General features: G+C 49.2%; 1 protein-coding gene across 9 annotated transcripts in view; it reads right to left on the bottom strand.

Moving 5' to 3' along the window:
- Positions 1-3,219: 3,219 nt before the first annotated feature.
- Positions 3,220-13,064, bottom strand: part of CHD6 (chromodomain helicase DNA binding protein 6) — an 89,499-nt gene continuing 79,654 nt past the window's right edge. For 3 of the 9 annotated variants that reach the window (XM_063404773.1, XM_063404767.1, XM_063404768.1), the window contains exons 33-37: positions 12,054-12,500; positions 11,229-11,417; positions 9,324-9,443; positions 8,169-8,273; positions 3,220-6,188 (exon numbers count right to left, since the gene is read on the bottom strand). In XM_063404773.1, the coding sequence (XP_063260843.1) occupies positions 5,298-6,188; positions 8,169-8,273; positions 9,324-9,443; positions 11,229-11,417; positions 12,054-12,500 (1,752 nt within the window). In that variant the 3' untranslated portion in view covers positions 3,220-5,297. The remainder of the gene's footprint in view (positions 6,189-8,168; positions 8,274-9,323; positions 9,444-11,228; positions 11,418-12,053; positions 12,501-13,064) is intronic. The other 6 variants (XM_063404769.1, XM_063404776.1, XM_063404770.1 and 3 more) reach the window with 5 other exon arrangements.

Here is a 13,064-nt window from a genome sequence, read left to right on the forward strand (position 1 = left end):
GTAACGCATCCCCTCCCCGGTACCTGCGGGGATGCTCAGAGGCGCGATCAGGACCCGGTACCGCCGTACCCGCTCATTCGGCAGCCCTGGCCCCGACCTCCGGCCCCACTGACGAATCCCGGGGTTAGTTTTCTTGAAAATGTCTTTTTGCAAAGCGCAGGGGTCAGTTCGAGGGATCTGCAAGCTGGTGGGGCCGGTCCCTCACCGAGAATCACGTCAGCTCCGTGCTTTCCAAAATGTTACTTTCCATAAGACCCAGCCTTAATCCAACATCTGTCTGGAAAAAGATTTGCCATAAGAGCGTGGAAAACTGCCTGTCATGAGCAGACAGGAAATGTGTTTCCTTTGGGATAAGTAGGGTATGGGTCCCACAGGCTTATTTATTCCTTCTGGACCAGAGATGTATCTTCCTCTGGGTGAGCCGAGCTTTGTTTTTTATGCATCTCTTCTATCAGAAATCTCTGTCCTTTTCTGGAGGAAAGAAAAGTCACTGTGAAGTTTTCCTTTAAAATTTTGTTTTTCCAAAGATTATAGGCAATTCCTGTACATCTCCCCGTGCTACAGCACAGCCAGCTGAAAAACTGGACAACCAATGCTTGGCAGGAGCCCAGAGAGAGGAGAGGCTGGACCAGCTGCCACGGCTCTCCCTCGCCTCAGCTGCTCCCACAACAGGTCCAGGACACTGCTATTTCTTGAAACCCTCTGAAGGCTCATGCTGGGCTTGCCTGAACTGTGTAATGTCACATCCAACCAGTAATGTCACATGCCATCTAGATCAATGGAGCCAGGTAGTGGTGCTGTACAGAGCTGTTCATGAATTAAAGGAGGGACAACAGGGCCACATGGGGAATGGGACTGATCTTCTGCTGGACTGAAGATCTTGCATTGTTTTATACCTTTTGAGGTGAAATCTCAGTTCTTCAGGTATTAGTGCCACCTATGGCACTGCACTGATAGTCTCCAGCCACCCCTGGGAGCATCATGAAACAACAGGCATCCCAAAAAGCCACACGGGAGGGCGAGAATGATGTTCCCGGGCTTTTTGTCCAAACGTACAAGGCACACTGTGCAGATTGACAGGAAGGGGACTGAGAGAGAAGCTGGCTTTCTCTTCCTTCCACTTTCCCAGAGCTGCTGCTCTGCGGGTGGCCGGGCTGACCTCTTTCCTGGCAGCACTGCCCATTTGTCCGGTGCCCATGGCCGAGCATAGGTGCCATGGGCAGCTGTGCACTGACACATGGGGTGTGAGGCATTTGGGGAAATTACCTGTAGTATAGTGCCCGGAAACTGCTTTGAGGTTGTGAAATGTGAGGAGATTACTCATCTCGTGACTCAGCCCATGCTCCAGAGCCCTGGGGCCCAAGTGGCTCCTGAAGAGGTGAGGAGCAAAACTGCACTGAAAAGCTCAAATTTTATTCAATGCAAACTAGATGTCATTAGAGAAATTGCCTTCTGCTCACTGCTGGCCAAGACTTCCAATCCCAAATCCTTTCTTGTAACTGTCAAAAGCCCAGAGTGGGGACATCTGCACTTGGGGTAGGTAAAGCTCCCCCAGCCATGGCTCAGTGCTGAGGAAAATTCTTTCCTCGTTTTTGTGACCATAAAGGGAATTAAAGATCCTGTCTAAATGTATGATGAGACCTCTCTGTGTCCTATCAAATAAAAACCAGGCAGGGATGGCAGTGGGGATGTGCAGCTGTGCCTGTTTTACTCTCCCACAGTCCGGGAAGGGGCACCTGTATCCTGTAAAACACAACAGGAAGCAAGCTGTGCCAACAGTGCCCATCCTCCACCACATCCACTCACTGCCACCAGCAGGTAGCACACCTTGTCTGAAGAGACAGACACCATAGCCACCACTGATGTGACAGCCCAAAGCCAGCACATGCTTCTCCATGGCCCTCCTCCTGCAGATTCTGCCAGCAAATATCTTGCATTATGGATGCCGAGGTGCAAAGCTCCAGTGTGTGAAGACAGAATTTAAAGGGAGACTCTGGAACTGGAAATTCATAGTTCATGCTACCATTTTGCCAGTCATTTCTGCTGGGTACTTTTCTCTTTTTCTTCCCCAAAGCAGCAAAAAAATACCAGGACAAGGTGCTTACATAGGGCAAGTGGAGCAGTAAAAGCATTGTTTTTACTCTCTGTGTCTTTTTTCCTGGATCTTTGAAGAATGGAGGTGCTCCTGCACATCATTCTGATGAAAAACTGCAGAATGCCTGCTTTGCTAAAGTCTGGGATCCTTACACAGAGATTTAGGACAAGCATTTCACAAAACTTGGAGGTGCAGAAAGCACAAGGAGAGGAACCCTGCACCCCCAGTACCCCATCTGCTGGGAGGGGCTGTGCAAGTGCCAAGGGGTGTAACTGCTTGGGGGGCTGTGTGATGACTGTGGAGGTCTCTGGGCTTCCACCCACCCTTGTGGAAAAAACAGGTCAGCAGAGAGCCCTTGTGCGTCCTGTGTGCTTAAACTGGCCCTGGGCTGCTCTTGGCATCTTGCAACCCATGTGGGACATGAGTTCCCCCCACAGTGCTGTGAGAGCTGCAGGTTCGGCCCCTCACAGCAAGCGGCCCAACTTAGAGTAACACACAGGGCACCAGGAGCAAACCTAGAGCAGCGACCAGGCTACTGTTTTCAACAGCTTCTCAATGGATTTATGCTGAGAAAAAGGCAAGTCACGTTTATCACTGAGTCAGGTGAATTAAACATTCACATATATTTGCTGAAAAAAATTATATACATCTGTAGCAAGGCTCTCCCAAGTCTGAAAGATAAGCATCATCTATTCACTAAATTAAAAAAATAAAAATCTGACTTTTAAATCTTTTCTTTTTATCCATGTTCAAGAGCACAGACAGTTTATTTTGTTAGCACATTTGGTGAAGGATGTATGTGTGTGAATAGCCATGAAAACCGGTGAAAATTTGGCGTTTGTTTGGGATATGATGGAAAAGAAGAAGCAGCCAGTTAATGCCTTACAGTCTAAATAATCCACAGAGTATATCGGTTGCAAAAGGGTCACAAAGTAGCGAAGAGAAGCCTAACACCCAGAGACGTAGCATACATGTCTGCTAAGGAAGAACAAGGTATAGAGCATGCTGGCTAATTAAATAAATTTCACTTTAAACCCTGTTCCTTACATGTGTAACTCTGGAAAAACCATCCCATAACAAGAAATGGACCCGGAAGAGATTTCTGTATCCATTCACAGTAAGGCTTTGAAGATATATGAAGTTTTATAGCATTTGTATTTTAAGGATTTAGGGCAAGTACATGTTCTTCCACTGAATAAAAACAAAGTTAGTACTTAAAAGGTTCAAAAATATATCAATTGTGACTTTTTTTTACATAAATAAATTATATTGATTTTGGATTTAACAGCTGAAAAAACCCTTTCTGCTTCCACTGGAGGCAAAAACTGAACAAAATGTTAGTTAAATAGAGATAGCAGCATTTCTAAGAAATCTGTCGATAGTGATACAGTATCTATGCTACAAGAATGTTATTAAATAGAACACAATTATTGAGGGGGAGGAGGATTGCATTATGATTGGCTACATACTTAAAAAAAATTATCCAATCCAGTAAACTGGGAATAAATTCTGTGAAAATATAAATCAACTTTTTTTTTGACCACGGGTAACAGACTTCTTTGAGATGCTAATTTTAACATGTACATAATTTATAATCCCAAATGTATAAAAGACAATGACAAAAAGCATCATAAATAAATAATGCAAACTGAAATAGTTATGTCAAAACATTTGGACCATCTGATAAATTAGCAAAACTGCAACAGAAAAAAAGAAGTAAAAAATACAGTAAATTGTGACAACCAAGTGTGAAACTGATGAGTAGCACACTCCAACTCCCTCCCAGCCTGCCCTTCACTCACCACTGCACCACTGTGGCTTAATTCAATTCTCAGACCATGAGCTGCAAGTAAGAACAACCCCAAGTGAAAGAAGAATTAAAGGAGTGAGGGGAAGGAGAAATCCGAAGAGTTGCCTGTGGAGGAGTCAGTACCCAGAGATGGCGCAAGGGGCTGGCAGCATTAAAACCCATCCATTTGAAAAGCAGACGCTGAAATCATTTGGAGGACTGGAAATACTGTTCAATAGCAAACGGAATGGGAAGAAGCCAAAGTCATCTCTTCACAGTCCACCGTTAGAAAGTAAGAAACTCAGGCTCTGAAAGTCTCAAGGGTCCTTCTCAGAGGAGTCCCCAAGGAGGGAAGCTGGCCTATAGCCTTCTCCGTGTTTGCTGAAAGAACGTCGCGTCTGGGGTAAGGAGTGGGAAATATAAAAACTCAGAAAGCGTCAGTGTTCATATAAGAGCATTAAAATCAGTGTGGTCTGTTCACGGCTGGAAAAAAATAACTTTAGAGCACCTGTAATGCCATAGCTGAGAACTAATGCCAGAGAGGAGAACTGAAGACAAGCAGAATGATGAAGGAACTGGTTGGTACAGATACAGTAACCCCAGAAAAGTCATGCAAGTGTGCAAAACCTTTCCAGCTCAAGCTGGAAAGTTCTTGTAACTACCAAGGAAAGGGCAACTAAACTCCACAAAACATAAAACCAAACGTTGGTTTTAAAAAATACAAAAGAATGTCTACATCGTTTTTTCACTCTGCAGTTTGCAGTCTCCAAACCTTTGAGGTGGGTGTGATCAAGAAATTATATCACTACCAGTTACGCTTTTCCTTTCAAAGAAATGAATATATGCATGTTCAATCATTAGTTATATACTTCTGTCTATACTACTATTCTAGTAACCATGATAAAATAGGGAAATACTTTAAATCAAAAATACACATTAGCACTTACTATAGCTGTGCTTTTAGCCCAAATATAGGCTTTTTTCGTTCAGTGTCGCTGTAGACAGAAATACCCTTGTCTGTGTGTTAGACCAAGAGATAAACACTTTTGCTCTTGTTTTTTTGCTGCTTTTTCTTCTCAAAGGAGTGAGCAATTTGTGGGGGTTGACCAAGTACTGGATTTGCTATTGTCGGCTGGGATGATCGACTGGAAAAACAGAATGAGAATTCAGTGCCTCCCATACTAGCTAGACAACACTGTTTATCTAATAAAGTGGCAAGACCCTGCAACTATTAACATGTAGTATGTCACCAGTTTTTTCTGATAGGGGAATTAGGTAGATAATATTACTCATGGAAACACAGGTTTAGATGAAGGTGGAGCAGGGTGGGAGGGGAAGTAACAAAGAGTTTATGGGATAAGAAACTCACAAGCCACAATCTTTTTGTGTTTTTCTTTCAATGAAACAAAAGTTCTAATCGGTATCATGAGCTGCTTGGCGCTCCTCCTCTGCTGGTCCATCCTGCTCCTTCTCTGCCACCACTGGCGGGCTCTGCTCCACACAGTTTTGACTGTTTGCAGCTTCCTTTTCCGGCAGTGAGACAGTTTCTGGCTCTGGATTTGCCAATTCCCCTTTCACTTTCTTCCTCTTCCGCTTCTGGCTCTCCAGGTTTGCTGCCTCTGAGTGCCTGGTTTGCTGGATGCCAGGCAGCGCCATGCCGATGCCAGGGGAAAGGAACATGGAGGGATAGATTAGTCCAGGAGACATCCCCGGGATAAGAAATGGGTTAAAAGCTACAGGACTACTGGTAGTTATTGCGGATTCTGTCTGATTAGAAAATGAACTAGGACCAGGCTTATCTTCAGCGAGAAGTTCTTTTTTTCCATCCTGGCTGCCCTGCTTCTCCTCGTTGGCTTTCTCGCCGCTGGCTGTGCCACCTTTCGTTGTGCTTGTTAACGAAGTTGGAGCAGTCGTGGTGCAAGTTGTCGTCATCGGGGAGTTGAGGAGTCCTCCCACACCAAACATCTGGGGTACCGTCGCCATGCCCGGAAGCATCATGGGCAACATGCTCAGGGTGCTCTTCACATCCTCACCAGTGGGCACCGCTGCAAAGCCAGCAGGAAACCCGACCAGCCCAGTCAGAGGGATCCCTTGCATATTTCTCATGTTCTGAAGTCCCACTAGATCCATCCCAGCGATTAGTCCGTTCATGAACAATGGTCCCATTCCAGAAGGAGAATCTGCTACAACACCAGGGCCTTTAAGGACTTCACTCCGGGGCCTCCTCCCCCTCCGGCGTGGCCCAGTGTCCCGGAGCACAGGCTCGGTGAGGATGCGATTGAATTTGTTTTCAGGTAAGTAGCCCTGATAATGAGACATAACAGAGAACACCCGGCAGTTACTACTGCAGCAAAGGAAATCTGGCTTGTCTGTGCCCACATCTGCGTCCCAGATGGCATTGGCACAGAAATATTTGCCTACATGATATGGAATTTGAGAGGTACACACAACTTTTCCCCAAGGGATGCTGCCAAATGCAAAACATCCTTGCTCTGCCCTGGCAGGATCCTGCACTCTCAAATGCGAGAGAGGGGAGGAAGAAATATTTTCTTAGCCTGTTTGTCACCCCAGCCCTCAGCACCAGCTGCTCACAATGCAAGAAGCACCAGGGCAGCATGGTGCCAGCTGCTCACTCTGCTTCCTACCCAGCTCTAATTGTGCCTTCAGCAACAGGTGAAAAAATCCTCTTTTGAGATGGGAAGGGCCAAATTTTCAATGCTCTCCAGGACAGCAAAGCTCATGGGATGACACAGAGAGTGGGCATGCTGTCTACGGAGTTCCTGATCAGAGCTTCACAGAGACGCCAGGGAGCATTCAGAAAGCTCATCTGACAGAAGAGACATGGGACCAAAAACCAGCAGCCAGAAGTGGGTGAGACCATCTGTTTACACAGAGCAGTGTAGGGGGGTCCACAGTGCAGCTTAACACTCCCTTTTTCAACATCCTCGACACAGACATTTAAACCCTTTGTGGTTCCCTTGGGTTTCAATATCACCACTCTTTGAACCATTTCAAATAATAAATTTAGGTAGGGAAAGTATTTCCTGTGGACATCTATAATGCGGAAATGTAAATTAGATGCGCCTGGCAGTCTGCTGAGCACAGCACCTGCTCAAGGAGGGAGAACCTTCTGGGAGCATCTCCCACTGGCATGGGGGAGAAGCTACACAGGGCCACGACTGCCCCCAGGCTCTGTGGAGCAGGCAGTCCCAGCTCCTGCCGGACTGAGCGCCCAGAACAGCCGGGTACATGCTGCTGCATCCCTCCCCGACCAGGATGGGTATGCATTTGCTAAAAGCTCAGTGTCAGTGGGGTGGGAATGATCATGGGGTGCAGCCCCTGGAGGAGGGCACAGGAGAGGTGCCCAGGCAGTGCCAGGCACACAGTGGTTTCTGTGGCAAAGAGACTGTCCTCTCAAGTCAGGGGAAGGAAGAGCTGCCAGCTCGACTGGGCTGGCTGCCTAGATGGGGCCAGCTTGGACATGGAGTTGTTTCTGGGCAGTGGGACAGACCACGCCAAATCTCCAGTGCTAAGGAAGAAACAATTTGAGAGCAGTACAAACCTCTAAGCCAATGGATTCGCCCTCCAGCCCTCTGCACGCATGTCACACAAACCACTGCAGCCCAAAAGCAGGCAGTAGGTGAGAGTGACTGTAGGGAGAAGTCTGGATCAGGCCAGCCCGTGGGGCAGGGCAGGGCAATCTCACAGTGCTGTGTGTGCCAGAGGAGAGAGCGCACCTTTTCAACAGGCTCTGCCACACCGGGGCAGGGACTGGTGGATGGACAGGGTGGATGAATGTGGCACAGGAGGTTCCATCCTGCCCCTCTCCCTACCTGTGCCTGACCCTTCAGGCCTGGTGACCTGTGGGGCCTTTGGTGGGCCCACGGCTGCACAGGTAGAGTTCACAGGAGCTGATGAAAAGTGTCAACTAGAGGTGTTTTTGAAAATTTGACCCATGAGACTATTTTGTCCACACTCTGCCATCCAGCTCCCAGGGCATTCCTCTTGCCCCTGCCACCCTAAGCATCCAAAGGCTCTTCAGCCAGGCATGCTGAGCCCCGCTCCCAGGGCACTGGCCCCCTCTCTCTGTGGTCTGGCCACAGGGCTGGCAGTGGCACGGCCCAACCTCCCGCTCTGCCCCAGTGCTGCAGCCATCCCCTCCCACACGCCCAGCCCAGGGCCTGCCTCGCAGCTCCCAGATCCTTACTGGAAAAAGGTTGTGGGGATGGGGAGGGGAAAAGAAAAGATGACATGATACAGATTTCTCCAAAAGCTCTAACTTACTGAAAGCTTAACAATGTCAGCCCAGTCAGCTGCAACAGCATACTCCAAGTTTGCATCAAGCCACCTTGGCAATTCCTTCAATGCTGGTGCCGTGGCTCCCCCTAACTATAAAACACAGCAGAAGGATGACCTCTATTGCAGAGAGAGTTATGTAAAATAATACAAAAAATATGATTACACTTCCCCTAGCTTCTTGCTTTGGGCTGCAGTTTGGCTGGGTGGAGACTCTTGCCTTGCTACACTTGCCTTTCTGCAGGATTTGGTGTGTGCCTGCTGCCTCCAGACACATAGCTCAGGCAGAAAAGGCAGGTTCAGCCTCTGTGGCCCAGCCCTTCACCCTCCCAGGTACCAGTGATGGGGACAGAGCTTCTGTAAAAGCCATATTTATAACTGGCAAATTCCCCAACTCACCCACGAAAGGCCAGCGTGGGGAAAACAAAGGGGAACACAGATATGGCTGAAACAACCTTTCTGCCTCACTCTTTAGTCTTGCTTTTAGATGTGATTAACGTCACATCACCTTCTGACCTTGTACAGTCCTGGGTGTGTTTAAGAACTAAATTTTGGTGCAAAGTACTCCTGAACACCCCTTCTTATTCAGAGAGGTGAACATCAGTGGCCTGGAGATTAAACTGTAGACAAGTCAATCCAAGCTCCTTGCTCAGAAAGCAAGAAAAAGCCCTTCCAACCCTCAACTTGCTACAAGCCCAGCATTGGGATGGGTATTGGTGTGCTCTGGCCTGTACCTCATAAGGAGGAACAAACCAAAGGTATTTGCATGGCAATGTTACAGTTTGTGGCATATTGCAATGAACTCAAGGGCAACAATCAAATCCAGGATGGGAAGCACATGACAGGGCTGTGCTGAGTGTGGCTTTAAAGCCAAAGGCTGTATCACCTTGCCACTGAGGGGTCTGTGCCCTCCAGGCAAGGATTGATACTCCCACATCCCTTACTTCATACAGTCACTTATTTCACAGGTCTGCAAGTCCCCAGGCACACATGTGTCACAGGATAATGTAGATTAGAGATCTATTCCAGACTTTTGTGTCATCCATAGGCTTCTCTGGATTGAATCTCCCCCACAGGCAAGCTCAAGGTCTGCTAAGCACTTTGGGGTACTGAGGGCAGAGCACAGAACAGGCCTTCGCTTACCCGCCGTCCGGTACCCTTATGTACCACCGGCACCCGCTCCTCTCCCGTCAGAGAGCTAATGTCCAGTTTGTTGGGGTCCTTGCAGCGCTGCCTCCTCTGCTTGGGCTTGTCTGAAAAATTCTGGAGTGCAAACAAGACAACGTTAATGAGACTAGATGGCTTAATGAGCCTGGCTGGCTACAAGCCCTGCAGGAGAGCAGCATGGATGGGCTCCTAAGGGACAGGGAATCCCTGCAGGCTGGGGCAGGAGCAGCACCAGCAGCATAAAATGGTCCCTGCCACAGGACCAGCTCTCAAATGAGCAAAACTGATTTTTGTAGATAGAAAAGGGTCTCCAGTGTACCCCACTTAGAGTGCTCTAGCCCTTTCTAACTCCCCTCCACTCCTGACACTGCAGGTTCTTATACATGTGTAAACAGGACACTGCATACAGCCAGTAAGGAGAGAACAGGTCTGTGTGTGCCACTTGTGTCACTCTCATACAGCCACCTGCTTCTCACCAGCTCAGCTGTGCTGTTTCCCTCCTCTTTTAGCTGCTTTCACCACAGAGATGCTGCACCATGTTTCTTTGGGATCAGAGCCCTCTGGAACTGCAACCTACCAAGTTACAGCCAAGTCATTGCACACCCACTGCCTGCACGAAGCCCCACCGTTGATGTGTCTGCAGGGATGGACCATTATAATTAACAACTCGGATAGCACAGACTCCTGAGAGTCAGAAAAAGACCCTGAGTGCAGTTCATCCTTTGAACTGAGCTGCTGCAGTACCCAAAGCCTCTCTCAATCCATTCTACCTGGAGAAAAGAGATACTGCAGGACTGGCCTGAGGCTTGCTGGGAGCAAGAGCTTCACCAGAGGCATGGTCAGACTGCAAAAGCTCCAGTACCTCCCTGGAAGGCAAGGGTGTTGGGAAGGAGTGGGAAGGCACCTCCACATCTGCTCCTGCAAGTCTGGCCCTGGGCACACAGCTGAATGTGTCTCTGGACTTTGAAAAGCAAAGGCCATCCTGCTGAGGAAATGTTGGGCTCCTCACCTCTCATCTCTAGCACGCTTCAAAATGCTAATGTCTTGCCTGTACTCCAAGCTCCAGGAAATCCCCGCCTCAGGCACATGATCCTCCAGGACCAAGATGCAGTCTTTTCTGTTTTACACCACATTTCTTCCTGCTCTGTTTCATGGCCTGTGCTCTGCCTACCACATGGTCTAACAGGCTGAATAAGCTGAAACCTGTAGCAAACCAACCTGTGAAACCAAGAGGTGGAGGTTTATGAGACTGCATGAAGAACCAGATAGACTGTGCACCTCAATCTGAGCCACTGCTTTCTAAGAGCAACCACGGCCACACCGCCACAGCCTGTCAGCCTCCAACACAGCCTCTCTGGTCTGGCTCTTTAAGAGAGCAGGTTTCCTCTTGCCTGGGAGCCTTTAGTACAACAGTACTGCCTAAAATGACCCCAGGTGAAAAAGAACAACATAGACAGACCTTGAGCACCTCAAATCTGTTTTCTGATTTCTGTCCCCATCCATCCCTGGCACTTCTGGAAGACATTGTGCATTGGGCAGATGGATGCACTGCAGCTGGAGAACTGACCTTGGGCAACAAGGCTCAGGTGCTGGAGGATGCCAGACAGGTCCAAGCACAGGGAGCCCTGAGAGTACTGACAGTCCCCTGTCTGGGCATGTTTGTGTTCTGGGGGAAAGGAGAAGAGTTCTCCAGCAGCAAGTGCTTTTTGTTGCTGTACAGGGGGACAGTGCTCACCTCTTACATATATCATTAATCCCTGAGCAGCCCCAATGAACACCACAAACCCTGTTACAAGAAAAAAACCCAACACAAAGGGCAACACACAAGGCAGGCACGCACACACACACAAACACACACATTCCACTGAAGGCCACCCTTACTGTGCCAAAGCTGGGAACATCGAGTGTGTAGTCAGACTGCTGCCGGAGCCAGTCAAGGAGACTCTTATTTGGGACAGCCTTCTCTTGGCTGCCTGCAGCTGGGACTGGCTGTGGAACTGAGGTAGCAGCAACCGGCCCATCAGGGAGGGGACTGTTCTGAGGGGGCTGCGGCTGGTCTTCCTGAACATCCTGCCATGGAAGGAGGAGCAGGGAGAGCACATCAGCAGCATGCACTGATGCATGTGCACCCCAAGAAGCACAGCTCCCAATGCAGGTCATCTGCTTCCATCACACAGACTAATCCACATACTACCAATGCCTCTCCCTTAAATCACCACCCACCACATTACATTTCCACTCCATCCCCAGCACTCGTGGAAGGGAGGGCAGAGAGAGCCAGGAGATACTTCTGAACTCACAAGGAAACACTCTGAACACCAGAAAGAGCAACTTCCCCTCAGATCACTCCTAAAAGTAGTCTAGGGGCACTGGTCTTGCTCCATTCTTTGAGCGGATCCCAGGACAGAAGGAGAAAGGGTGCAGTAGGATCTTGTCTTCCTCATCTTCCTGAGACAATTCCTGAGGTGAGACAGCAGCTTTTGATAATGCTTAAAAGGATTCAAACACTCCAGAGTGCTGTAAACCAGGGGCATAACTTCCCTTCCTCCCTGTAATATCTACTCCTGCCTAGTCCTGCACAAACCAAGCTGTCCTGGAGGAAGCTGTGCAGTGTCGGACAGCAGAGCTTGGAGGGGAGAGCTGGGCCATGAAACAAACTGTGCTGACTCCACTGGGTCCATGTGAAAGGGGGGAGCATCAACCCACCTGCAGCCTGTTTGGAAGAGGCCTCTCCTTCAAGAAGATGAGGTCCATCCCTTCGACATTTTTCCTCCTGCCTCGTCTCCTCCTCATGGCAGCATCATCTCTTCGGAGGCTGCCATTTACAATCTGTCCAGTGACAGGATGGATTAACCCTGCCTGTAGGATGCCAGACAAGTCCATGCCCAGGGAGCTCTGGAGAGCATTCACGGTCCCCAGTTTGGGCATGTTTGTGTTCAGGGAGAAAGGAGAGGAATTCCCTGGGGACCCATCAGAGGCTCTGGACAAATCCACTGCTGCTTCGCGCCAGCCGTTCAGCACAATGGGTGGATGGACATGGGCTGCTGCCATCTGCTCCAGGCTCCTCTGTTTGGCATCTCTCTCCATCTCGAATTCATAGGGTCTCCTGTGCTTCCGCTCGTCTTTTGCAAAGGCAGGGCTCAGGAAACCTTCCTGTGTGTACCAAAGCCACAGAGGGTTACAGCTGCTGCTGCCCTGCCCAGGGACCACAGCTCCTCAAAGCAGCACAGAGCTAATGGTCATCCCTGCCTCTCCAAGGAGCCTTGAGGGATGTCCTTTCCCTGGGCATATCACATCCCTTTCCCTGTGTGAGGATGGTGCAGGAGCACCCTCACACACACTCAGATATCCCAAGGTGTTATAACCATGGCTGCTCTGCCAGCTGCTAGCACCCTAGACCACCAGCTTCTGTCTGTCCAATGTGACTGTTGGGGATTAGGGCACTGGGACTTATGAGCTGAGGACTTGACAGGGCAGCACTCTTTGCACCCCTTCCTTTGGGATACCAGTGGGATGCCCCTTTGACCATGTCAGGTGCTCCAGCACTGACTCTGGAAGCACCTCTAGAGCTGCAGAAGCTGTGGAGCTGCCAACAACAGCTGCCTTCCAAGGAGGGCAGCAGGGCGCTGAGAGCATGCTGGGGCACTCGCCAGGAGCTATCACCAGGGGACCAAGTGGCTTAAGCCATGTGTTATACACACCAGCTGGCACCAAGGC

The sequence above is a fragment of the Prinia subflava genome, chromosome 8, assembly GCF_021018805.1.
Source record: "Prinia subflava isolate CZ2003 ecotype Zambia chromosome 8, Cam_Psub_1.2, whole genome shotgun sequence".
NCBI classification, from domain to species: Eukaryota; Metazoa; Chordata; class Aves; order Passeriformes; family Cisticolidae; genus Prinia; species Prinia subflava.